Source organism: Cuculus canorus, chromosome 1, assembly GCF_017976375.1.
Source record: "Cuculus canorus isolate bCucCan1 chromosome 1, bCucCan1.pri, whole genome shotgun sequence".
NCBI lineage: Eukaryota > Metazoa > Chordata > Aves > Cuculiformes > Cuculidae > Cuculus > Cuculus canorus.
The window spans coordinates 125,456,869-125,481,994 of record NC_071401.1 but is presented as its reverse complement, the minus strand read 5'-3'; the positions used below and the strand labels follow the sequence as shown (position 1 = coordinate 125,481,994).

General features: G+C 48.5%; 2 protein-coding genes across 3 annotated transcripts in view; both read left to right on the top strand.

Annotated features, from left to right (window-relative positions):
- Positions 1-12,352, top strand: part of ING4 (inhibitor of growth family member 4) — a 15,720-nt gene extending 3,368 nt beyond the window's left edge. Inside the window, exons 2-8 of the mRNA XM_054075929.1 lie at positions 8,489-8,560; positions 8,919-9,085; positions 9,278-9,392; positions 9,702-9,810; positions 10,121-10,268; positions 10,666-10,727; positions 10,944-12,352. Of these exons, the coding sequence (XP_053931904.1) occupies positions 8,489-8,560; positions 8,919-9,085; positions 9,278-9,392; positions 9,702-9,810; positions 10,121-10,268; positions 10,666-10,727; positions 10,944-10,983 (713 nt within the window). The 3' untranslated portion in view covers positions 10,984-12,352. The remainder of the gene's footprint in view (positions 1-8,488; positions 8,561-8,918; positions 9,086-9,277; positions 9,393-9,701; positions 9,811-10,120; positions 10,269-10,665; positions 10,728-10,943) is intronic.
- On the top strand, positions 11,237-25,126 carry ACRBP (acrosin binding protein). Of its 2 annotated transcripts, none has more exons than XM_054075948.1 (3): positions 11,237-11,376; positions 12,414-12,622; positions 22,556-25,126. In XM_054075948.1, exons 1-3 carry the CDS (start codon positions 11,354-11,356, stop codon positions 22,618-22,620), a joined length of 297 nt encoding a protein of 98 aa, XP_053931923.1. In that variant the 5' UTR covers positions 11,237-11,353; the 3' UTR covers positions 22,621-25,126. The 2 variants fall into 2 exon arrangements, with proteins under 2 accessions (XP_053931923.1, XP_053931917.1); XM_054075942.1 differs by lacking the exon at positions 22,556-25,126 and adding an exon at positions 20,436-22,537.

Here is a 25,126-nt window from a genome sequence, read left to right as displayed (position 1 = left end):
GAGTGCAAATTTATAGCAAGAGGAGCAGATGTGTGGAATGCTCTTTGCTGAAGTCTGCTTTGAACAGGTAACTCTGAAAAGTCTGGCTTTGTACCATTTTGAGGCGTTTCAAGAGGTGCATTTGTTTCAAGAGGTGCAAGGCTGGCCACCTTGCCTTTAGTCCCTGTGCCTCAGTAAATCCCTTGACCTTCATTTTATTGGTAAGGGAAGCAGGCTACTCCACAGCACCACTGTGATAAAGCATTCTACTGTCCCAATAATGAACACCTCGAAAAGCTGATTGCCAAGGTGATTTTCAGATTAAGGTTTGGATTGCGTTTGAGGGACTTTGTATTGAGCAAAGAGAACAAAATGAAACTTGGACTCACTGCTCAGTCACTAGGAATGAGAAACACTTTGTACAAAATTCTCATGCGGTCAGGTAATTAAAAACGATGTCTTAAAATGGCTGAGCTGTACATGCACCTTCAGTTGTTTCAGTTCATAAATCCCGAGTCCTCTGCTTTGGATGTCTGAAGTTCTCTTCCAGGAGATTTTCATGGAGTAGCCAAGTTAACCACGGTTCTTTTAGTAAAAGTTGTCTGGCAGTTGCTTAGGTCTGGTGTTACAGTAGCTTTCAAGGCCTTGCTGTAATTTGAAACTGAGTTTAGACCTAGGATTAGCCATGCCCTGGCTTTTGCTCTGAGCTGTTAATTGAAAGTATGCTTGTCTGAAATGTGTTATGCTCCTTGCAGATGTTTTTTTTGCAGCAGAAAAATGCACACATTCCTTCTGTGCTGACCATCCTGACAGAGAGACTTCGTACCTTGTCTCCTCCAACCACCTTCCTTCGTCCATCCTGCTGAAGCTGCCCCTTCCATGACTACAAGGTCTGACACAGAAAACCCTAGAACAGTGCCTGTTCCTCTTTTTGTTTATCAGATTAAGAAAATCAATTTGCAGATATCTTCAAAATGGTTCCCTTCTGAGCTGAGAAACAGCTGCATATGATGCTGCCAACGTTCAAAGCCATTCCACAGAACATTTTCTGAAAGGCTCTTGAGGATCCCTGTTGTTTTTGCTTTCACATCTTCTGCCAACATAAAAATGGGTTCCTTTGAGCACCGACTTGATCTTTGGGAAGAGGGAGCTGGGTCTGGTGAACAGGGTGGGTGCTCAAGCACAGTGATGTTGTTGTTAGCTAAAAAATGCTCCACAGACAAAGCATTGTGGGCTGGCACATTGTCTTGATGTGAACTCGGTGGTCACTCTTGCAGACTGACACTTTCTGACCGAGGGTAAGAAAATGTCTACTATATTTGAACACACATCTATTCATACTGGTTGAAGCGATTGAGTTGAGCCTTGTCTCACTGTGACAGGTTAGAGCCTAATCTGTAGCCATGTCTTTGTCTCTTCCATGCCACTCAGGTACTCTGTAGTTCCTGAGCTACAGGATTAGTCTTGGTTTTTGTGTTGGATGTCATATACTGAGCCTAAGGATTCAGGGAAGGAGGGAAAAGAGGAATGTTTCTTGTTCCGGTTCTCCTCTTCCTGGGTATTTTTGTTTGAGCATGGCTCTTCCCTCCGTTCTCTTCAGCAGCTGAAGTTAAGCATGAAAGATTTCCATTTCTTCAAATACTGCCCTGTTTATGGTCTCTAAACCATTTTATGCCCACTTCTGAGTGGAGAGAGCAAGATACTGAAGTGTTTTCCCTCCTGGCAAGAGAGCAGTGAGGCTTTAGCATAGGAAAAACTATGGGTGCGAAGGAATTTGAGATGTGGAGAGGGGCAGAGGAAGAATAAGAAAGAGGAAACTGTAGCGTTTTGTGATAAGGAGATTGAATGTGCATGAAGACTCTTTAGAGGAGTTTGTGCTTGCTCAAACTTGAGTGACTGTGCTTGGCTCGATATTTACTCTCATACTGTGTTAGGAATACTGTAGTGGAGACTGAAAGGGAGAAAGAAAGGGTGACTGATACAGATTTTCCAGAAGATGAGATGCAAATGCTGCCTTTTCTTCATGTTTAGAACGTTTGAAGGGTTGCACAGCTTCTTTGTAAAGGGCATTGTTGAAGCACACACATTCAGAAAGCAGTCCCAAATAGTTTTCTACCATTCTCTGTTTCTGTGTGAATGTGCCATGAGTGCAGAGGTTGTCTTTATAGTAGACAGAGCTGCTGTGCAACCATGTGTATCTTCTGCCGTCAGTGCTCCCCTGTTTACCCACCCAGTGGGTATGAGAATAAAGTAAGTATCCTTAGTGCTAGCGCACAAATTTATCTTTTACGGCAAGAGGACCGAAGCCTGTACCCCCCCTCTCAGCTCTCTGGTGGCAGGATGTATTGTGAAATGGCATCTCTGCTCACCTACCTGCGTTCAAATTTCCATATGGTTGAATTGGTCTGTTACTGCATAAAAGTCACCATCAAAAGTTGGTGAGGAATGGTAAGAAAGCAATAAAAAGTGTTTCCATCTCTTCCCACTGCATACCTCTGAGGAACGAGATTCTGCCAACGTTTGGTGTAAATTAGATGTAAACACTTTGGAGAGTGGTAGGCAGAGGGCTAGGAACCTTGGTGAGCTTGAGAGGCAGAAGGATGTCGCTGGCCTGTGTACTCGGATGGCTGCTTGATATTCATTCCATTGTCTTGGAGACAGTAGGCTTAGATGAGGAGTCCTCAGCTGGTAAGTTAACATGGTACTGTTTAGTCATTTTCTTTTGAGTTTTTCTCCTTTTTTGTACTGATTAGGGAGGCATCAAGTTTTCTTTGCTCCTTCTGTTTGCTGGGTCAGTAGGCACAGAGGCACACCAGCTCGGGACTTGTCAATACTCAAAAACGTACACCAGAGTAAGCACAGAGCAAGAGGAACACCATGCACCCTGTTGAAAGTCATCGTCTTTCTCCTACAAGTGACAAGAGAATGTCCTCTCATTCCTCAATAACCTTGGTTAACCCAGTAAAACAAGATTATTCTTTCAGAGTATCTGACTGGGGTTTCCTCTGTGCAGCTTCATCAAATGAGGGTGTGATGCGTATTGCTGTCTTAGCACTCCTGCAGGCCATGGGTGTGATGTCAGACCTTGTTGTAGGCTAGCCCTTCATTCCTTCCCAGTCTTGTTACTACCTGGGTGCACTGCAGATTCCCCAGCAGTTCTTTTATCTCTCCCTTTACCTACTGTCATTACTCATATCTTCTCCTCTCCTCTTCTTACCCCTGCAGTTTCTCGCATCCTACTTCAGATATGCAGATCTCTTAATAAACTGCTTCTACATTAAGCACCGTTTCAAGGTAGTGAAAGATGCCTTCAACCTTTCTGAGACATCAGATCAGTTGCATCACAGGTGCAGCACACATAATCTATGGAAAATTATGGAAGATCTCATGCAGGGGAGAGGACTTGGTGATTCATAGGCATCATTTGTTTCTGTGTGAAAGCTCCTGGCGCAGCCCACACTAAGCTGATACATTTATTATTGTTAAGGATCGGTTTATTTATAATTGATTTTGTTGTTGACTTGTGTTTTTATCAGAGGTGATACAAGATGGCTTTCCGAGACAAAGCACGCTGTGTTTTCTCTGCCTTTCTTCACTGACCCAACAGAAATCTGATGTGACCGTTGTGGGAAACAGCCCTGTGATCTTTTTGGTGGTGGTCCTTGCCTTTGGAGATCTGTGACAGGCTGGAAAAGCCTGGAGTGGTGTGAGTCTCATCTGACACATCAGTCTTCCAAATCCTCCAAGCTTCTGAAATTAAGGTTGACCTTCAAGACAGCAATAAAGATCCTTCTTCTGAAACTTTACAACATCTCCTGCTGTCTTGGCTGCCAATCCTGTACCATTGAACTAATGTAAAAACTAAAAAAACAAAGAGCCCCTCCCTGTGAAAAGGGGGCACTCTTTGCGGAAGCATTAAGTTTCTGTGTCTGTTGCATGGCCTATGTTGCTGACTGCCATCTGTTTCTTTGGACAGTGCCTGCAGCCAATGCGCTTGGGTGGACTGGTGTGCAGTGCGCTGGCCCAGAGCCTGGGGTGTAGGGCATGGCCACAGGGTTCCTGGGTGCCCATGGCTGAAGCAGCCTACCATGCACCCGAGTACCATGTCTGTTTAAATGTAGGTACTGCTGTCCCTTACAGAGCTGTCATCAGGATAACGTTACGGGTTAGGATGTGTAAATTGCCGTAGAGCTGAGCCATCTGTGAATTAGAGAGAAAGGTGTATATGCTGCTCGGGCACTAATTTCATTAAACTGCATAGGAAGATAAATAATTAGCCAAGAACACAGAGGAGAGTAGAAACAGCAGTTGAATGGGTCATAGCCTCTAAAAGAAGAGATGGAGGGATAGAAAAGACATTCTTCTGCCTAATGAGGTAGCAAGGAAGCTCTTGAAGGTTGCTGTCAGCCAGTTGTCCTGCAGTAGACTTCAGAATTATGAGAATTGCGGAGTACTGGTAAGTCCCGTGTGCTTCCCCCGCAAGATCCCAGCCAATTTCCTATCTCGGGGGCCAGAGAACTCCCCCTCGCATTGTATCAGTCCCTGGCACAAGCGTGGGTTTTTTATATTTTCTTCAGCAATGTGGTGTTCACAAAGTGCTGAAATCTGTGCTATTCAATAAAGTGACTGTCATTAGGTTTCCAAATGTATTTTCACATTTTCCAATAAATTTAAACTGATAAATAAATGAATCTGAACACGGTGGATCAAGAGATGTCTCGGGAAAGGCTCCATGCATTTGGATAGTGCTTGGTGCAATGGACTTCTTTTTTAGCAACCTGGACATTGTCATGGTACAAACACATTGTTTGGCACAGGTAAGTGACGTGCTGTGGGGAAAGGAAGCATAGGGAAAGTCACCAGGCTTTGTAGACTTGCTCTGTGTGTGTGTGTGTGCGTGTGTCTGAGTTAACATCGGAGTTAAGCAGCTGAAGTTTAAATAGCAGCTGCCCACACATGACACCCCATGTGAAAGAAATAAAATAAGAATTGGAGGGGAAAGAGTGAGGTGGTGGATTCTGACTTTTGGAGAGTGGGAGTGGGTGGTTCTTGAAGGACAAGATGGCACAGTTATGGGTGGCTGCAGAAGAATGAATGGGGAAGGAAAGAGGAGAATGGGAGAGGTGAAAGAGGAATGGGGTTAGTGAAAGGGTAAGGATATAGGAAAGGAAAACCAAAGGTAGGTATAGAGGCTTTGGACTTATGATAAGAAAGGAAAACAAGGCAATAAAAGGAAAGGGTAGGAAAAGCTCAGTGAGAGACCCACCTCCGATGCTGTACAGGGTAATCGTACTGCGACAGGAATGGACGGGGCACAGTGGGGCTGCACAGATGAATTTAGTTGCATTAGTGGCAGCCCATGCTGTAGGGCAAGCTGCTGGCCTTGCTTGCACTTGCTTCACTGTAATCTTTACCATCCTCCTCTTCCTCTCTTGCCCCTACACCGTTTGCGTTGAAAGAGGCCCTGGCTTTTCTTTATTCTCTTGTCAGATTGTTGCCTTTCTGGGACAGAGTGGCTGCCCTTCGCTGCCCTCTTCTCTGGTGCCAAGGTGCCTGTGGGGAGTTTTTCCTTTCCTGTGATCATTTCAGAGTTGGAGTTATTTGGATATGTTACAATAGACAGTGTTCAGTTATGGAAGGCTCGGGTGCATCTGGCAATAAGAAGAAAGGGCAAACAAATTGTAAAGGGAAAAGGAGAAATTCATGAGGAAATGAAATCATAGAAATAACATGAAATTAAATAAATTATGCCAATGATTTTAGAAAAGCTGAGGGAAAGTGTTTTGTTTGTAGGAATGAGGAAACAGAAACTTGAACCTGAGATGATTTTACTCAATGGGACTGTTAGGATGGTTTTGCCCGATAGCCAGCACAGCCCAGTCTGAGCACTTTCAGCAAGTGTTCTCCCCACTGCGATGCAAGAGCATCACTTTGTTTTGTTTTAAAGGTAGATGAGAGCTTTTTTGAGCTAGACTGCAGACAGTAGAACACTTCTGCACGGTTCGATTAAACTATAGACCACACAGGTAGTTTATTGCTCAGTTAAAACTTGCTTAGCTCCAGCTTTATGTTGTTGTGCTTTCTGTTAACCCTCTCTCCACACTGACGAGAGCTGCTGGGAGCAGAGAGCTCTGCACGTGTGGAGACCGGTAGCCAGGCAGGGGAGCCACTGGCCTGGCTGAGGGGCTGGCACTGGGAGGAGGAGGCCCTGGGAAGAGCAAGTCCCTGAAGCACAGATGGCACGGACCAGGCAGGCAGGGACAAAGACAGAGGCTTTCCAGACAAGGCATGCAATGGCATTACTGATGGATGGCAGCAGATTTTTACAGTGATGACAGTAAAAATGAGAGGATGGTCCCTTTCAGGTTCTGGAGTAGAAGCAAACCCTTGCCCAAGTTTCTCCTGCTGCTAGAACATTGCTTTCAGTCATGGCCATAGCCTAGTATGGAGTTGTTCTGCCAAGAGAATAGCGTCCTACTGGCTTTTGTGCTGGCTCAGGTGCTCGCTTTATCTAAAAGGTTTCTAGCCCTGCTGAGGGAAGACTGACTGTACCTGGTGGAATTTGTACTCTTACCGACTTTCCTTTTTTAGAAAAGAAAAAGAAATTACTTTAATCTTTTTTTAAAAGTACAAAGACAAGAATTTAGGAGTCATGATCTTCCAGGACTGATAAACTCAGTGTAACTTGGACATAGTGCGTGCAGCAGAAGAACAGATGCTGCTCTCCTCTAGAGGATACCTGTCTTGTCTGCTTCAGAAGATGCTTTGGAGAGAAATGAAAAGTGGCACACTGCAGTGTGACCCATGTTTCATTTGCTGTGCAAATTGAAAGGCTTGGAGTTGACAAGACTGGGGACTGCAGGAAGTGGTCCTGTTCTTGAGATTCCCAAGCTGGATTTCATTCCTGCTGCAAGTTCCCTTTGTGAGCAATGACAGGTGTCAGCATTGTGCCCCCATTGTCTTCTTGACATGTTTTTTGAGCTTGAGGATGTAATCTGGTCATTGGGTGCTTGGGCCTTGTGAGAAGTCTGTCCTCCCAGACCAGCACGGAAGGGTCAGATTCAGGAATGTGCAGACAGCCTTAATTTTGCTGCTTACTGGTTTTTTGAGAATTTGGCTTTGCACCGTTACCTGTCCTTGAACACAGAGGAGCAATGAATGTGTGCCATGTGATTACATGTCCGGGTACTGAAGGACACCCGTGATCTGAGCGTTTCTCAGATATTGAAGTTAAAAATGGCAACAGCAATCCATTGAAGCCATAGCTCGATTACTTATGAGGAAGCTGTGTGTAACTTACTGTGTTCTCTTCGGGGGAAACATACGGTGAAGGAGCAGCACCTAAGCACACTGAGGCCTACAGTTGTCTTTGCCTCTTACAGGAATGAATCTCATGGCCCATGTGTAGTGCTTGGTAAAACCTGCCTCTCGTCTGCAGCCCTTCCCTGCTGGCTGAGTGCTTTTCAGGGAATGTCTCTGCTGCAGGAATATGTGGCTGTGAAAACAGGGGTGGCTGCCGGAACTGATGTCTTGGACAGTTTTGCTGATGGGCGGGGGGCACACCTTCAATTACGCTCTCTGTGTTTTAGTGAGCTCAGGAAGCAGACATGTTTGTGAAGAGTTTTTCCCCCACCTTGACAAGAGAGGTATTTTTTTTTATTAGTTATAAAGGTGACAGTAGTCAAGCCCAGCCTTCAGGTTGATGCAGTGACACTGGATCTTGGTTTGATTAGACAGGCATGGATGAAGGAGAACCATTTTCCTCAGCTTTGTCAGTTGAGCATCTGGTGATGCCCAAGGGTTGAGTAGCAGAGTACACTGAAAATGAATTGGCTGTCAACATCACATTGCTCATCAGAGCCCTCCAGCCATTTACTATTCACAAAGTATAGCATCCTTCCAGGTGCTAGACAGACCACACTGAGGGTATGCTGTCGAAGGCAGAACAAGGAGCATGTGGCAGGGGTTAAGGCTGCTGTTCCCTGCTCCCTGTCCTGTCTCAGCCTTGTTTTTTGGCTCTGCATAGCATCTCCTGACCCTGATCTGTAAAATGGATGCACTAAAATGGACTCGCATTTCAGTGAATTAGTATTTGATCAACTTTAATTTTGACACCCTTGCATAGAAATAACTAAATGGCATTATCTACCTGCTGTTGTACTGTTCTTTTCTCATTACTGAAAGGACCTCCTGGATGGATATGTTGTATTATGATGACTGGCTTCATTACAGAGTTTGTGTTTCTACTTTCTTGACGTAGATCTTTCTGCCTGGCAGCAGTTTTCTGTTAACTGCTCTGTGTTACAGAACTGTGCTCCTGCCTTAAAGATATCATGGTTTTATAGTCTCTCTCCTTTGGAGTTGACAAGAGGAAGCATGCTAATGTGCAGCAGGAAGGGACGTTGAGAATGTCTGGCGTGCTGTGTGGATTGGTATTGGTTAGCTTTGTTCTTGCCTTGGCATTGTGGACAAGACCCTGACTTCACCATGTGTCCTCCTGTCCCTGCAGGTATTGAGAACCTGCCATTTGAACTGCAGAGAAACTTCCAGCTCATGCGAGATCTGGATCAGAGGACAGAAGGTGAGGATTAGAGATAGTTTTGCAGCTTGAACAGGTTTTCTTTCCTTTGCCTTTATCCTGGGGATCTCAGGGCAGGGGAGGAAGCCCTACAGCTGCTCTGACCCTTCAGCCTCTCTTGATGAAAGTCACTGTAGTCCATTTGTGAGTACATCCACTGAGAAGAGGGGCAGCCATCCCATTACGCCTCCATAGGAGAAGGGCAAGGACTGTTCCTCTTGCCATGGGAAAGAAAATGAGGGAGGTGAAGGAAGAGCTGCAAGGGAAAGAGTTAAGAGAGACAGGGAGCAGCTGGAGGTCACTGTAGTGTGTGTGTGTGCATACATGTGTATTTATGTATTTAATGGTAAACTTGTTTCAGACCTCAAATCAGAGATCGATAAGTTGGCCACGGAGTATATCAGCAACGCACGGACCTTGTCTTCAGAGGAGAAACTGGGGCTTCTGAAGCAAATCCAGGAAGCCTATGGGAAGTGCAAGGAGTTTGGGGACGACAAGGTTCAGCTGGCTATGCAGACCTACGAGATGGTATGAAGGGAAGTGTCCAGTGCTTGTCATATGGAAGGCTGAACTGTAGCCTTCCATCCTGAAAGGCCCTGATCTCTCTTTTTAGGCCCTACCCACTCTTGCTTCTCAGCTCTTAGCGAGTCCCATGCCCTGTCCTCTTTGTCCTCCCGGGCTCTGTTCTGTGGTAACTCCTGGTCACTCTTGTCTTTGCAGGTCGATAAGCACATCCGGCGTCTGGACACAGATCTCGCTCGCTTTGAAGCAGACCTGAAGGAGAAGCAGATAGAGTCGAGTGACTACGACAGTTCTTCCAGCAAGGGCAAGAAGAGTGAGTACCGCTACTGGGCTGCAGATTGATACAGCAGGCAAACAAGTGACTGTGGAAGTGGTGGGGATGAAGGCAGGCACTGGAGTGGTACAGATCAAAGACTGTTACGCTGGAATCTGAAGGACAGGTAAAAGAATGGTGACCTGGACTCTTCTTGTGTGAGCAAATTCAAGGCCGCTAGATAACATTAAGATGGGGTGAATGGCCCAAAGCCAGTATACACTCCGAAGTATTGTAGTGCTGAAGAGGTATCTCAGGTGTCTGTTTTGATGGAGTGACAGATGGAACACCTTTTTCTCTTCTTGCCAGAGGGCCGAGCCCAAAAAGAGAAGAAAGCAGCCCGTGCTCGCTCTAAAGGGAAGAACTCTGATGAGGAGGCGCCAAAAACTGCCCAAAAGAAATTGAAGCTTGTCCGCACGTAAGTGGTTAAGAGGTTTGCGGGAGTGGAGAGCATCACTGCAGATCAGACCAAGAGAGGCCTAGCCAGCCTGTCCTGCAAAGGATCTGATCCCCACCCAGACCAGACGGTGTGTCCTCCGTCCCTCCTTGGGATGCAAGAGGAAGGAAACCCTTTAATTCTTTCAGGGGAAAGCAAGTCACTTCATTGGAGGGAGGTGTGCCTAAAAAAGGAGAAGCATCTGTCTCTGGCAAACATGTGCATTGTCTTGGGACCCATGAAAGGACTTGGAGCGAGTTATTTTGCTGACCATCTTATTTCTGTCCTGCAGTAGCACAGAGTATGGGATGCCTTCGGTCACCTTTGGAAATGTGCACCCTTCGGATGTGTTGGATATGCCCGTGGACCCCAATGAGCCTACTTATTGCCTGTGCCACCAGGTTTCCTATGGGGAGATGATTGGCTGTGACAACCCAGATGTAAGAACCTGCATGTGATAGAAATGATGGAGGAGGGAGTGGGGAGGGTCTCACACAAAAGATTTTGTCCTGCTTGGGTGGGGCATGATGCAGCAAGAAGTGACAAGAGGGCTTACCTCAGAGTTTACAAGGGCAGAGGGGTGGCTTGCTAGGGCTTGTTAAGTGCATTTTTCCTCAGGGTTTTCCTTAAAATGACATATTGTTTTCTTGCCCCTACACTTAGCAAGGGAGAAGGGAAGTTCTTGCTGACAATGTATAGATTTGGTGTGAATTTTTTTTCCCCGATTGCTGCTTGGGATTTAGGAATTTCTGATGAAATGTTGAGTAACTTTGGTAGCCCAGAAACAATGATTTCCAAAGAAAACTGCTCTTAACTTACTGCTGTCCATCCCCACAGTGTTCCATTGAATGGTTTCATTTTGCCTGCGTGGGTCTGACAACAAAGCCAAGAGGAAAATGGTGAGTGAACAACCTGGAGGGCCCATTGGCCTTTGGAGAGGGGAGATTCTGAGTGGCAGAAGGAAGAGTACTGTATATACAGACTTAGAAGACCCGTTAAAAAGGAAAATTTGAACTAAGGATTTGTCTGGGACCTTAGTCAAGCCCCTTTGGTACTGTATGTTCATCGTTCATATCATGCCATAAATGCTGGCGTTTTGCTTCCCTTTCTACCAGGTTCTGCCCTCGCTGTTCCCAGGAGAGGAAGAAGAAGTAAAATCCCGTGAGGCCTCAGTACTGCTACAGGAGCTCTCCTCTCCCTGCCAGGGCCTCGTTCCAGCTCCCCCAGCCCTTGGGCCCTTGGCTGGGGGGGAGTCTTGCCCTGTTTGTGATTTGGGCCATCCCTGGAATGGTGTGTAACCTCACAGCGGTTCCCGTGTGTCCCGTATCCCTGGTTGTTTCCGAATCCCTAAGGGAGACCCTCTCTATGTACTATTCCAAACAGGTCTCTGAACCTCAAAGGGAATGAATGAGGGCACCAGGGTAGCCACCAGATTCCCAGGGATTCAGGTAGCCCCTGATTTTCCTTGGCTTTCCTTCAGCTTCCACTGAGTTCATTGCCTACTCTCTGCTTAGAGAACAAGGCTATGGCATGGGGGAAGGAAAGGAGGTAAGTCTTCACCATTTTAGGGCTTTGGTTTTCCTGGATCATTTTCAGGAGAGAGGGAGTAACCAGGCCACTTCTTAATCTATAGGGTTGGTTGAGAGAGTGAAACCCTAACGTACTCCCTGTCTGTAACCATTCCACTACTGACATTGAGAAACCTCTTTTGTTGGGGAGAAGAGGAGGAGGGAGGAGTGTTTAGAGCTAGCTTGTCTCTCTTATTCCTGGGGTAAACGTGCTGGTCTGGGAAGCACCCTGTGTGAAGGAGGAAGAATTTCTGGCCACGTGGGGAGAGATGGATGGATCTAGCCTCTCTTCTGGCTCAAATTCTCCCTTCCTTTTGTGCAGCGGGGCTTCTCCATTATGTTGATGATGGAAAGTTTGGGGATTCAGATCCCCCTTGTATAATAAGGAATTAAATAAAGTTCATTGAAACAGATGATCTACTTGTCTCAGTGTCACCTCGGAAGCAAAATGTGGCAATTGGTCTCTAGTTATTCTTTCTTTCTCAGCTCTGCTTTTAATCAACATGATGGATGTGGTGCAGCTTTTTCATGTATCGGTCCTGAACAGTGTTAGTAAGTGACATTCTGCCCAAGCCAGGCTTCAAATATACCTAATAATCTTGCAAAAGGTTACTAGGCTTTCTAGCGGCTGTGAAAAATCTTTGCCCCTTCAGGCATGGCTCTGTGAGAGGGTGGATATTCATTCACATTTTTGTTGGATCATTTACTTCATCAGCTCTAAGATGAGGAGCAGAATCCCCTGTCAGACAGTGAATACGAGACCATCTTGATCAGCCTTTTTTCTTATTTCTTAATTTTTTTTTTCCTTTGTTTTCATTCTTTTCCACCTTTCTTGCTCCTGGTTCTCCTAGGGCCCCGTAAGCAGGGGGGGTGGAGGGAGACCTAGGGCCGGCTTATCCTGGTTCCCTGCTCAGCACCCACAGACCAGAGCAGGCTGCCCTGCCAGATACTCTTTGATTTCCACCCCGTGTTCTGCCCCATTCCAGAAGGTTAAGCACAGCCTGCCTTTTCCCACAGGGTTGCTGACCTTGCTCAGTTCTGTTGCTGCATCGGTGGCCCCTGCTCCGGGCAGCCCATGTCTGACAGGGAGTACATGACCTTCTTCATCAGCCTGTGGCCCCCCCGGAAGGCAGAAGTGTCCTGCCAGTTGCGCCAGACACACGGCTGCTTCAATCCTGCCATCCTGCAGCTGGACCAGGAGGAGAACCACAACGTTGTCCCCAAAGGTAAGGGCATCACCCCACCTTCAATGGCACAGATAGCCATCACCCCCGCTGGAGCAGAGCTGACTGTTTCTCTGCCCTGAAATGCCACAGGATTACAGGGATGGTGGTGGCATGGGTTGTTTTTGGGTCTCTAGCCAGAAGTTTGGTTTGGAGCAAGACACTCCCTGCGGTAGCACCATGGCTTTGTGCAAAGGCAGTTTGCATTTGCGGCCTTGCTGGACATCCCTTCATGTGCTGCACCGCTTTCCTGGAGACAAGAAGCTTTTCCTAATGGCAAATCCCAACCTCCTAAGCAGGAATTTGCACCGTTTTCCCTCTTGTGTTGTCTGGCACTGCCAAGAAGAGTTTGACTTTGTCAGCTTGTAGCTTTCCTTCAGTTCCCAGTGCGCTGCTGTTAACTGACATCCCCATCTCCTCTTCACTCAGCTGAACAAGCATAGCTGCCCTAGCCTCTCTTCATAGGCAATGGGCTGAAAGCCACGGCAACTTCAGAGGCCCTTCCCTCAGTTCTTCAGTTTCTTCACAGCTCCCTTGGTGGGATGGCAGCAGAAAAAATCTGGCCGCAGTTTTTTGAAGCTCATCACCTCTTCCCTATAGTTTATCTTAGAATCTGCGCAGCTTTTTCCAGCTTGATCTGAGGGCAAACGCAGCAGCTTAGCTTGTGGTCTCTCATGGGTCTTTAGGAAACCTTGAGTTGATAAGATGCTTTTTAAGTGTCTTAACATTTGAGGGGCCAAGAAACATCCTAGTTCAGAAAGCACCATAGTAACAGCACCCTTTAAATCTCTGCAGTCCTGCTTCCCCTTTACCCCTGCATCAGAGAACATAAGTGGCACAGTTATATCGGTGCAGCTGAAAAACTTGGGAGAACTCCTGTTGTGTTTTTCTGCAGAGGAAAAAAAGTAGGAACATTTTTTTCATACAAAAATGTGTTACTCAAGAGAGCAGCAGAGAGAGCCCACAGGAAACTTTATCTGTGTCAAAGTTCCCAGGTGCTGGAATGAAAATGGTCTTTTCTTCTCCCACCACCCAAAAATTAGAAAGTTGCTGTATCCAAGGAATGGTTTGTGACAGGACACAGCAAGCTGTCATACTCCAGGCCTGGCCTGATATGCGCTGCTGGCATGAAGTCCTGGCCTGGGAGAGCCAGGCTAACGCTGAATGTCATTGGGCGTCCTCCCCTGCCGCACGGCAGCGATGCTCCTTTGCAAGCAGTGACTGTGTGGGGCAGTAAAATGCTGCAGCTCCCAGTCCGGTGCAGCAGCTGAGTTCCCCCCTCACAGGCATTTCATAGCCCATCCCCAAAGGACAGAGTTGGGGTCTGGCTTGTTCCCTACAAGCTGGGCATTCTGGGCTGGGATCCTGGTGGATCCCCCAAATTCCACTTTTGCTGGTGAATCCCTTTCCTCAGCACAAAAGAAAAAGTGTGCACAGTGTAAAAGATGGTACTCGGGCAGCTACCAGGAGAACAGTGCAATTCCAGTTCTAACCTACTCCAGCTCAGCCAGCACTTGACCCGTTTGGTCTGCACAAAAGGCTGTCTCTGATATCACCCACAGAGCAGAGGGAGGACAAGATTAGCCCCCTCTCCAAGTCTCCCAGGGTTTTTGGCTCTTGTGCATGACCTCAGCTACCCAGCTCTCACTGCGGGAAGAGCTGCAGCTTTTGAGCTGGGAAGGTCACCTGTGCTTGTTCAGACTACGGTGCACTATGTTGGACAGGCACAGGCTTTGCCAGCAGCATCTTGGTCCTGTGGACTTTTTTCCATCCCCTCCATGGCTGAAATCAAATTATTTTGCTCTCAAGGGGTTGTTTTCTCTAGTGTTCCTAGGCCTGGGCTGGTCATCTTTTAACTCATTGCATCACTACCTGCCTTTTTTTTTAACCTTTTGAGGACTAATAACGAGTCCTCGTCAGATCCTGGAAAGACAAGGTTTTGGGTCTCTCTAAAAGGGAAGATAGCAGAGTGATAAAGGACAGAAGGACAAACTGAGCAGCTGGGTGGTTTGGAGGGAAAGTGAATGTGTCTCCTGGAATGAGGAGCTATCATAGCATAAGGCTGTGATCTCCACTTGAGGGCAGACAGCTTTCACTTTCCCTTCTGCCTGTCAACTCTGCTCTATGCTCCTCTTCCAAGCTCTGGTGAGACCTCACCTGGAGTACTGCGTTCACTTCTGGAGTCCTCAGCACAAGAAGGACATGGATGTGTGAGAGCGAGTCCGGAGGAGGCCATGAAGATGACCAGAGGGCTGGAACACATCCCGTACAAGGACAGGCTGAGAGAATTGAGGCTGTTCAGCCTGGAGAAGAGAAGGTTCTGAGGAGATCTTATAGCAGCCTTCCAGTACTGAAAGGGGGCTACAGGAACGCTGGGATAGGCTCTGTATCAGCCACTCTGTAAACAGCCATCTGAGATGTCCCCATATCTTATTGCACTCAGGCCAATTGGTCAGATACCTAAACTTATTGCACCCAGGGAGCCCCTCAGACCCCCCCTGCTGCAGCACGGGTGGAGCAGGGAGAGAGGGGACCCAGCACTGCTGGCACCTGGCAGCGTTGCTGTCCTTGCACTGTGAGCACAGTGCGTTTAGGCTGGGCCTTAGCTGCAAGCAGGGCTTTATCCCATGCATGTGTGTCCCCGCACTGTGACCATCTGCAGTGTGCAACCGCCTCTGTGCTTCTCCATCCTCCCAGCTCATGTCTCCGGGGAGCCTGGATGACATTGCAGAACTAGCTTCCTTGCAAACACAGCTCCTTAGATGCTGGAGTAAACGTGTGTCTTGCTGTGCTCCTTGCCTCTCTGCATGCAAGGTGAGGCAGATGTTTCTTCAAACAATCTGACCTGAGGAGAGCTCCAAGGGGTGCTCCATCAGCACCCAGGTAAAGCAAAAGCAAGCTTTGGCTAGGGAACAGAGCTGGGAGCACAGAGCTTTGCTCCAAGCTCTGCAGAACAGCTATTTCTCTTCAAGTACATGCACCTCTCTGCACTCTGGGTCTCTGTGTTGCCCTCTCTAAGGGGTTTCTGGTTCTCCATTCTGGCTTTGAGAGCAGCTGCACAGCAGTTCTGCACAGGGCCCTGTGACAGTCCAGACTGCTGCAATCCTTTTCCATTCTGTTCTTATTTCCTCTGGCCTAGGGATGCTCTAGGAGCTTGTTGAGCATCTTGAGCTCTTCTCAGCTCAGCTGCCAGGATCCATTCACCTCCCTGCTCAGGCAGCTGGAACTGGTGAGCCCAAACAGAACAGACTTGCAAAGGAATCATTCTGGTTTCACTCAAATTTACTTCTTGATCCTTTAGCACTTTGTGGCTGAGGACCACTTGCTTTGAGTGAGATGCAAAGATTCTTTTGCTTGCCAGCAATGAAAAACCTAATATCTAGATGTGGTCGTCATGGAGAAGTCATTTTGGTTTCACTCTGCCCGTGGCCAGTGACATTCCTGTAAATGCTCAGGTTTAGTGCATGACTGCACATCTGTGGTTTCTATTGAAAACACTGCACAATACTCCTGTTGAGCCAGAGATCCCCCTTCAGCATGGTGTGGAAAAACGCATTGCATCGTGTTGTTAAAGCTGTGAATGTTCTCTTGCAAGGCTGTAGCTTATGTCATCCTCCTTCCTAATATTGTAGGAAGCTTTTACTGCCTGGCAAATTTTTCCTGGTGTTCTGTACGTGACATTTCATTGGGGATCTGTTCATTTTCCCTGCCTCTGAAGTTGAGCCTTGCTCTGATTTAGTTCTGTTGGGATTCTTGAGAGACTGCTATGATTGCAGGTGACACTCACTATTCTACTGCAGAGTTCTCCAAGACACTAATGCTGACTGTTTGTCTGTAACCTGGCAGCCGAGCCCCATCAATCATGTTGAGCAAAGCTTAAACTCAAGTGAGGATAAAAAGGCAAGATAGACCACGCCTGTCGGCTTTGCTGCTCACCACATCCTGCCTCCTCTCAGAGGGACTTCAAAGTATGACCTTAAAAAGGTGCAAAATGCTTTGAGGCATTTCCATTCCAGCGAGAGGAGCGGTGCTGGGTGGCACTGGCCAGTGTGCGCAGGTGCCAGGCAGCATCTGGTTTAACAGAAGGGGTGTGTGATTGTGACAGGCATTGAATGCAGGGCTGAGTGCCTTCCCTATGGTCTCAAGTCCAGACGGATGTCCACCTCTTCTCGCTCAGCCCTGTTTGTGGCAGCTGCTCTGATTGCTCTACCAGCTTTTGTAGTACCTGATGAAGCTAGCTGTAACCTTTAGAGAGGGACACAGTGAAGAATTGGCAGCATGTTTTTGTGGCCTTTCTGCGAACAGGGAAAAAAACGTCTCTTATATTTTCAATTTTTAGCCCTTACAGTTCTTTCTGCCCCACAGTTAAAGAGCTACTTATTTCCCAGTATTTCTTCTGCTCAAAGTTCGCTATATACCCTAATTCTGTCTTGAAAGAAGTTAAAGAGTAAGCCCATGCATCACTCATTTTGTGTGGCAGTTTTCGGTATCCCTTTCAAATATCCACATGCTCCAGCTCTGGGTGTACCGTTCAGCAATGGGTTTCAGCATTTGGCTGTGCAGGAGGAGATCGGCCTCCCTTCCTTTCCCTGCCCTTCTCTTTGCACACAAGACTTGTATTTGACCTTTTTTTCCAAGGCTTCCCGCTGTTGCTTTGTTTGTCTGCTATGACCCCTGCACCTCCTTCAGCATCAAGGCTGTCCTGGATACAGACCTTGTCCTGTTGGTATTTGCATGCGGATGCTCATGGCTCACGAGAGCCCAGCTTCATCAGCCAGGCTGAGCCAAGCTCTCCCAGCAGCTTCACCCTCCTGCTCCTGTTTTGCCCCTCCAAACAGTCCTTGTGGTGCTTACACACTTCGTCTCCAATACTTTTAACTTTAAGCCCAGATCCTTCATGAAAAATACCGTCAGCAGAAAGGAAAAAAACCAACACTCTTTTTGAAGGATCATTACTTCTTAGCTTTTGCCCTGGTCTGGTGGTGTGGGCTGGGACCCATTCCCCTGATGATCCTCAAGGCTTTCAGGAACTGGCTGTCCCTTAGAGATGGGGCAGATGCCTGTCTTTTGGCTGCTCGGTAAGACCAGGACCCAGTTTGGTGTCTCCATATTGCTTCTGTGTGTGGCGAGTTGTGAAAGGGTGGTCGTGACATGGCAGGTTGTCTACTCTCCACCAGGCTAGAAGAAGTTCAAATGCTCCCAGGCTTTTGGGACTCTCAAAGCAGGGGGCTCTCAGTGTCCTAGGGGACAGAGGTATAAAAAGAGCAGCGATATCATGCAGGTCAGCAGGAGAGATATGTTTCCAAAACGCAACCTGTCTCACACTTGGTGCCTCCAGGCCCTTGGGCAGGCATTACGTTCCTGTTCTCCCAGTGGCTCCTGCATTGAGTTCCCTGTTGCCTCCCTTCTTGGCATGCAGGCCAAGATCTCCTTTTCTTTCTGAAGTTGTTAAGAATGGCTTTTTCCTTAGTGGTTTTAGATTCCTGCAGCAACTCTGCTAAAACAGAAATTACAAAGTGCTGGAAAGCTGCTCTTTGCTCCTTATCTTCTTGTTTGCTTGCCTCAGGTATTCTCTCCACCTCACACAGCCAGCAAAGTCAGGGAGGTTCAGCAGCTGAAAGGTAATGGCCCAAGTCCTTGTCATTACCTTGAAAGAGAGCTGAATGTTGTTAAGCAGCACTCTTCAGAGACACCACAGAAGCAGGCTCTGTATGTGTCGCTCTGTGTCTTGAGATGCTAAAGCAAGATAGGCTTTTATCTGAAGTTCTTTCTTTTTGCCTTTGAGCAATTGATCATCTTGGCCCTTAGATTCCTCTGACAGTTTTCAGCTCTCCTTGGTGTTTCAGTGAATGTGGTTGATGTGCTCTGGGCTGGCACCACAGTCATTTGTTCACAGGTCTGTACCCACAGGATACCATTTTCAGCCTGTCCACAGCACAGTACAGGACAGTTGAGAGAGCATCTTCACTTGCCTTGATGCCTGCTAGAGCAGCATCTGCCACACTGTCATAAAACAAGTTGGACTGTAATGTCTTTAAAAACAATCTAGCACTCATTACATTTTCTGTCACTAAGATTTTCCAGGTTCTCTTGCAATATCTTAGGGAGAGAGGTGCCTTCAGAGATCGTGGCATACTCATTTGCTGCTGGTTAACATGAACTGTTTGGGTACAGAATCACTTGTTTCTGACCCACTGTGAGTGCAGTGTACGTGCTGTGAGCTCCTCCATCTGTGGTGTGTGGCAGTGCCCAGGGATCTTTTAATGAGGTGCACAGAGCTGCTTCCTATTAGTAGCCCTAACACTCACCCATATTCTCCTTTGTGAGCGTGCACCTAAACCCAATGCAAATGCCAGGCGTCTGCATGTTCCTGTGCATATGGTGTCTGCCTCTCCCATGGCCAGGGAGGTGTGAACACCAGCCATTCCTTACAGCTTGATTTCTTCACAACCCATGTCAACGCAAGAGCCTCACAGCAGGGAGGTTGATCTCTCGTAGCCTTCAAGCCTGGCAGCTCTTCTGATCACTCACCCCAGCCTTCCTGCGCAGCGCAGGACGTGGAGCCATGCTTGGTGAGCCCCAAAGGAAAATAATATTGTGTGGCTTACCTACAGGTCCTTCTCCTGAGAGAAATTTGAGGTGTCTTTTTGAAGTCTCCAAGCTGTGGAGAAACCACCTCATGAGCTGCTCCCATGCTAAATACCCTTCGTGTCAGGCATATGCAGCTAATTTCAGCTTTGAATGATCTCACCCCGAATTCGAGTCACCAAAAGGCAGCACACTTTTATCTGCTGAAAAAGAGAGCCTTCCAGCTGATCCTCACCTTGATCAAAGGTCTGACTGACTGAGAGGCCACCCACTAGTGTCTTTGCTCAGCTAATTAAAGCTTGATTAGCTTCTTGCTTTAGGTGAAAGTTTTCCAGGCCTTAGGAAATCTCATCTTCTCTTCCTTCCACCAGGTTCTCCACGTCTTCTTATTTTTTTTAATTCTAATCTGAAGGTCTCCAAGAAGTTTCACTACTCTGAGGAAAACTCCTCCACACAGCTTAACCAGTGCATGGGTTTGAACAGCCTTTTACCATAAGCAATTGCTGCTCTTATCTTCTTCTTACATTCTGCCAGACCAACGTTTGTTTCCTTATCACTGGTTTTGTTTCCAGCCACAGGATACAAACATTTAATCAGCATTTCGACCTCTCTTGCATCATTGCTGATAGTTGACACCATCTCAGCGTAATAATATTCCTGTGCCATGTCTACGATTTCTACTGTTTCTAAGAGATGCAAAATATTCTTATTGTCCTTATCCCACTGTCCTTACATTTTCCACCTCTGGCTTCTCCTGTTGTGCTGAATGAACAGTTCATTCATTGTTACCAATTTTTTGCCTTTCTGTCAAATCTCTCGGCTCAAGCAGGAGGGAGGTTAATAAGTTCCATGCTCTAGACCCAAGCGGGTCTGCCCCATGGTCAACACCCAGCAGACCTCTAACAAACGTCTCATTGCTGTGCCCTCAGATGGACAAAACTAGGCAGCAGATCCTGCAGGGCCCCTGGGCAAGGTCCTCAAGCTGTGCTCCTCATCCAGTCACTGAATGCACACACACCTCTGTAGGCTGTGTGTTACACAGGCTCATAAAGGCTCTATGGATTCCCACAGTTTGGCAAAGAGTCCGAAGTTTCTTTGGGAAGGGTTTCTTGCTGTGCTTTGAGGTTTTTTTCCTCACTTCCAGTTTTTAACTAAAGGTCTATCTCTTCAGCTGATGACAAGAGATGAGGCTTGATTTCCTCCCGCTCCTTGTCTGTCAATCTTTTAGCCTTGAAGAACAACAAGGCAGTGATGGTCCTGTGCTCTGCAGTGATGAAGGAAACCTGTCTCGCATCAGCAGTCATAAAGGCCTGGAAGGAGATGGAAAAAAGAATCTTTGGGTTTGGAGATTCAGTAAAGATGCTGATGATCACCTTTGAGCCCGCTGTATGCAGGGCTCCCTGCAGTGCTGAGCACAATGCTTGAATGGGCAGAGCTTGTCAGCACTGTCCTTTCAGGTGCCACCTCTTGGCAAAAACTGACCTGGGTGACCAGGGAGTCAAGCTCCAAGCCAGGGATATGGGAGCTCCTCAGTCTCCTTTTCCCACCCTGACCTCCTCACTGCATCCACCTCGAGCGGCGTTACATGCACATGAGCTCTCACTCTGCTTTCTGCTCACTGAAGATGGAGCAGTGTCACAACAATAAAAACCTGCACCGTGTTCAGTGTGATTCAGGCAGCTTCACTGACTACATCAGCCCTCAGGTCACAGCCCAGCTCCAGGCTGCAGGCAAGAAGGTACTAAGTATGTTGCATGTCCTGCTCACCTCTGAGGAGGAGCCTGGGTTGCGTGGTGGGCCAGGGCAGGGAGAAGCATGGTTCTCTTTATCCCTTCGCAGACCAGCTCCTCATAGCCCTTGCAGGTCACTGGCATGGAGAATTAAGGGTGGAGCACTGGTGCAGCCGGATAGCAAACTGGGGCTGTGAGGATCCTTGTGTGTCCCTCTGGCTGAAGGCAGAGTGCAACACCTTCCAAGAAGGAGATGCCTCAAGGCAGGTGTGTGCCCAGGAGATGCTCCCACCCTTCTCTTCTTCTTTCTCTGGCCTTCATTCCCATCTCCCCAGATCTGCAACTCGAACAGAGTTCAGTACCCCAGGTACTGCACCTTTAAGAACCACCAGTGTCTCCAGCAGAGCATCTACAATCAGAGGGTGAGAAGCAGCCTGCACTGCCCTTTACACAGCCTTCTCCTCCACGGCCAGTCCCTTCGCAGCCAGCCCTGGGTCCCTGCAGGACTCACTGGCCCACTTGCTTGTCCCTCCAGTAGGACAGAACTGGGGGATTTGTGGGGGATGGTGACAAAGAGTGACCCAGGTTCAGCTGGTGTGGAGTTGAGGCAGTGGGATTTGCACAGACACTGTAAGGGAGGGCAGCAGAGACAGCCACTGACAGCGAGATAGAGGAGCAATGAGGAGCCTCCCTCCCACAGGGGAATCCCTGTATCTCCCTGCAGGGGAGGATCTTCCCCATCTCCTGGGTGCTTTGTAGGCACTAACAATACCCAAACCCACCAGAGCATGACAGAGTTCTAGCCCATGGATCTTGGGAAACGCACAGTACAGTTGTCATGCTCTCCCTCCCTCTGCACAGCTGGTTCTCCCTTCTTCCCTCTGGTGCCACCATCATCCCGGCCTCCGGATGCCATCCATCACGAGGATCCTCTTTCCTTGGGGGCAGGATGGGCAGTGGTCCTATGAACTCAGGCTCTCCTTGCAGGTGACTCGATGTAGCTGCCAGAGAAATGAGATGTCCCAGGGTCTGAGTGAGAAGGAGGGAGAGGAGCAGGTGCTGCTGTGGCACCAGGAGTTCCACATCCTGTGGTGAACAGGCTGGAGGGCAAGAGCAGGAGGATGTGTGGGATGCGCTGGGCTCTGGGGCAGGCTCTCAGGGGCTGTGGTGGGGCAAAGAGCCTGGAGAGACTTGGGCAGCTCTTCCCAGACCCCCTGCTGGCCAGCCAGCTCCTCAGGGCCAGATGTCACCCTTGGAGTACCTGCTCTGCACCAGTATCAGCAGCACACCATGGCAGGAGCCTCACTCAGCAGCATTTCGCCTTGGCAGCCACTGGGAGTCCTCCTCAAAACATTTTCTCCAGCCAAAGGAGCAGCGTCTGTTTTACCAGAGTGGGCAAAGCACAGAGTGCAATCAGCACGAAAGGCCCAAACTCTCCAATACTCTGTGTAATTACGTTTTACTTCTCTTATTAAACCAAGAAAGGTAATGTGATTAATGGTGATTAACAAGTTGACAAGAACAGCTTCAAATGCAATGTGTCTAATCATTACAACAGGAGAAGAAGTATAGTAATTAAGAAAGACCCATCACTAATAGCCCTGTTGTCATAATCCAGATCTGCTGTCGCTGGGGAGCCCCTCTTGCAGAGTGGATTTTGGTGAACCTTCTCCTGACAACTGAGAGGTCCTGCGCAGCTTATCCACTCATAGGCAACGACTCCAAAGTCACTGCAAGAGGGTCCAGCTTTTATATTGTCTGCCAGAGAATTCCCTGAGGCAGAGGAAGAGACAGGAATCTGCTCTGACCCACGGGGTTGTGGTGAGGGGAACAGATCCACCCAGAGCCAGAGGATGGTCAAGGGACCAGATCTGACAGCAGCCTCTGAAGAAGATGGTGCCTGATAGGAGGGGCTGGAGGGGCAGGGAAGCCCTCCAGAGCAGAAAACCTGTGTAGAAACTAATTTCCTTTGAAGAAAAGGCCAAGTGAGGTAAATCACAGCAGGTGTCTGTGAGGAAAAGAAGACTCTGCACAAAAGTGGGTAGTGGGGGCTGGGACCCCACTCTGAGAGGGCAATGAACCAGCTCGGTGAGAGTGGCACAGTGCTGGGCCAGGAAAGGCAGCAGGATGCAGATCCACTCTGGGAAACCATGGTCCAGGAACCTGTGGCTACCCCAGACTGCTCCCGGCGGTAAGGAAGCTGGACCCAGCTCCACTTAGCCAAGGAGAAGTTCCTGAAGCCAGCCTGGCTTCCTAGCCCTTGTTCCTGCCCTTACCTTTCCCTCACAGCCTCGTTGGTGTGCAGGTTCATGAGCTCTTGGCTGGAGGAGATGCCACAACTCCTCTCAGGGTTGTCTATGAAGGCTTGAGAAAAGGCAGCCCCATAAGACAGGTTGTCAGAGCAGCCCAACCGTTGGAAAACCACACAGGGAAAGCAGCCATGAAATGATGAAGCCCTGAGAGGAGTTCCCAAGGGTCTGGGGGCTGTGGAGAAGGGAGGTGTCTCCTTCCCTGGTGAGAGTCTCCCCCATGGAGCTTCTCCCCTACCACCTGCTCCCTGCCACCGGCCTCCTCCTTCACCTTCAGGGCCGACTCCTTGGATCTTATGGTTGCAGTCACACTTCACCAGCTCCCCGTGGCTGCAGGCATGCGTCACGGCAAAGGCAACACCAGCAGCAGAGATGGCATAGATGAAAGCAGACTCCTGTGTGCCTGCAGCAGGGTGAGAAATGCACCAGTCTGCAGAGATGGAAGGCACTGATGGGACACAAGTGAGGGAGAAAGCGGCTGTGACCGCCTGCAGGAAGGATGCATTCAGATGGAGACTCTCAGGAGAAATCAACATCAGGATATTCACCCACTGCTGCAGTTCCCAAGGCCTGGAGCCAGCAAGAGAGATGTTCTGCGGGGTTCTTCTGTCTCAGCACCCTCAGCTTTGGCACCCTCAGTTCCTGGGCTGAGTGTCCCATTGAGGGAGAGAAGTCAGCAGCCCTCAAAGGAAGTGAAAGGGAAACCATACTGGGGGAAGTCAGAGGCTAAGACTCTCACACGGAGAAGATTGTCAGGGAAGACCCTGCCATCTTGTCTCTGGGAGCCAGAGAGGCCCTGCTCATAGATCACTGTATTGTTCCTCCTATAAAAACAAATGCAAAATCTATTTAGTGTTGTTTGAGGGGCATAGGCAGATCCTTTTTCCCTGACCCACAACAAAAATGGGCTGTGGCCTCAGAGCAAAAGGTTTAATTTGAGTTGTTACTCCAAAGGGCTGGGCTGGTGGCAGGATGGGAGAGAAGATCCACCAGTCTGCAGTGCTGGTACCCAGAACAGTCCAGATGGGACCAAAAAGCCAAACCTGGCTGAATAAGGAAGAGGTTTAGCCACAACATTAATAGTTGTAAAAGCATGTGTATTTGGTCTGAAGTTTGCTCTGTGTTGACAGGTACCTGTGGGGTAGGGGAAGAGATACAGTCACAGATGGGCTAGAGCCAAGGCCATGTCTATGTGGCACTAGGGCTCTATAGATTTATTTTAGAGAAGAAATGGGGCACAGAAGGAGATATGCCGCCTCTTCTCTGTGCCAAATGGGACATTCCTGCTTCCCATCCTGGTCTGTACCTTTTCAGTTTCACCGTCCCTCTCCCTTCATGCTCCCAGAGATGCCCCTCCTAATGTGCAGCCTTTGGGTTGCCCAGCTTCCTTCTTCCACCCTTTTCTCACACATCTGTCTCTTTTCTTGGGAGACAGCACCTCCTCAGGTGACCTTTCCAATCCAGATATTACAAGTGCAAAGCATACTTGCAGCCAGGTCACGGTAAGGATGTGCTGCCTGCAGATCAGCACCACATACAGCCACACTGTCTCCAACCTGTCCTCAGCAAAACTCTGCCTTCAGCCACAGTGCAGCAGCCGTGCTTCCGTGACCTCCTACTGCTTCTGCCAAACAACCACTCTCACAGCAGCTCTGGCACAGTACTGCAAAGCATGAGCAGTCCCTGCTCTGAGCAATGACCATGGGCTGCTCCACTGAGCCTGCCAGCATTGAAGACTTGGTGGCCTGCAGAAGCCTGGCAGGATGCCCTGCAAGTGTGTCCACTTGATGCTGTTCCCTACCTACCACACGGGCAGCGTCGTGGGAGAGCTCTGGATGGCTCTGGGGCAGCCATTCATCAGAGGGATCTCATGTCATCAG

Coding starts and splice junctions, on each gene's coding strand:
- ACRBP (XM_054075942.1), top strand. CDS start 11,354: ATGGCATGGGGGAAGGAAAGGAG. Junction 11,377..12,413: donor GCATGGGGGAAGGAAAGGAG/GTAAGTCTTCAC, acceptor CTTTTCCCACAG/GGTTGCTGACCTTGCTCAGT. Junction 12,623..20,435: donor CCACAACGTTGTCCCCAAAG/GTAAGGGCATCA, acceptor TCAATCTTTTAG/CCTTGAAGAACAACAAGGCA.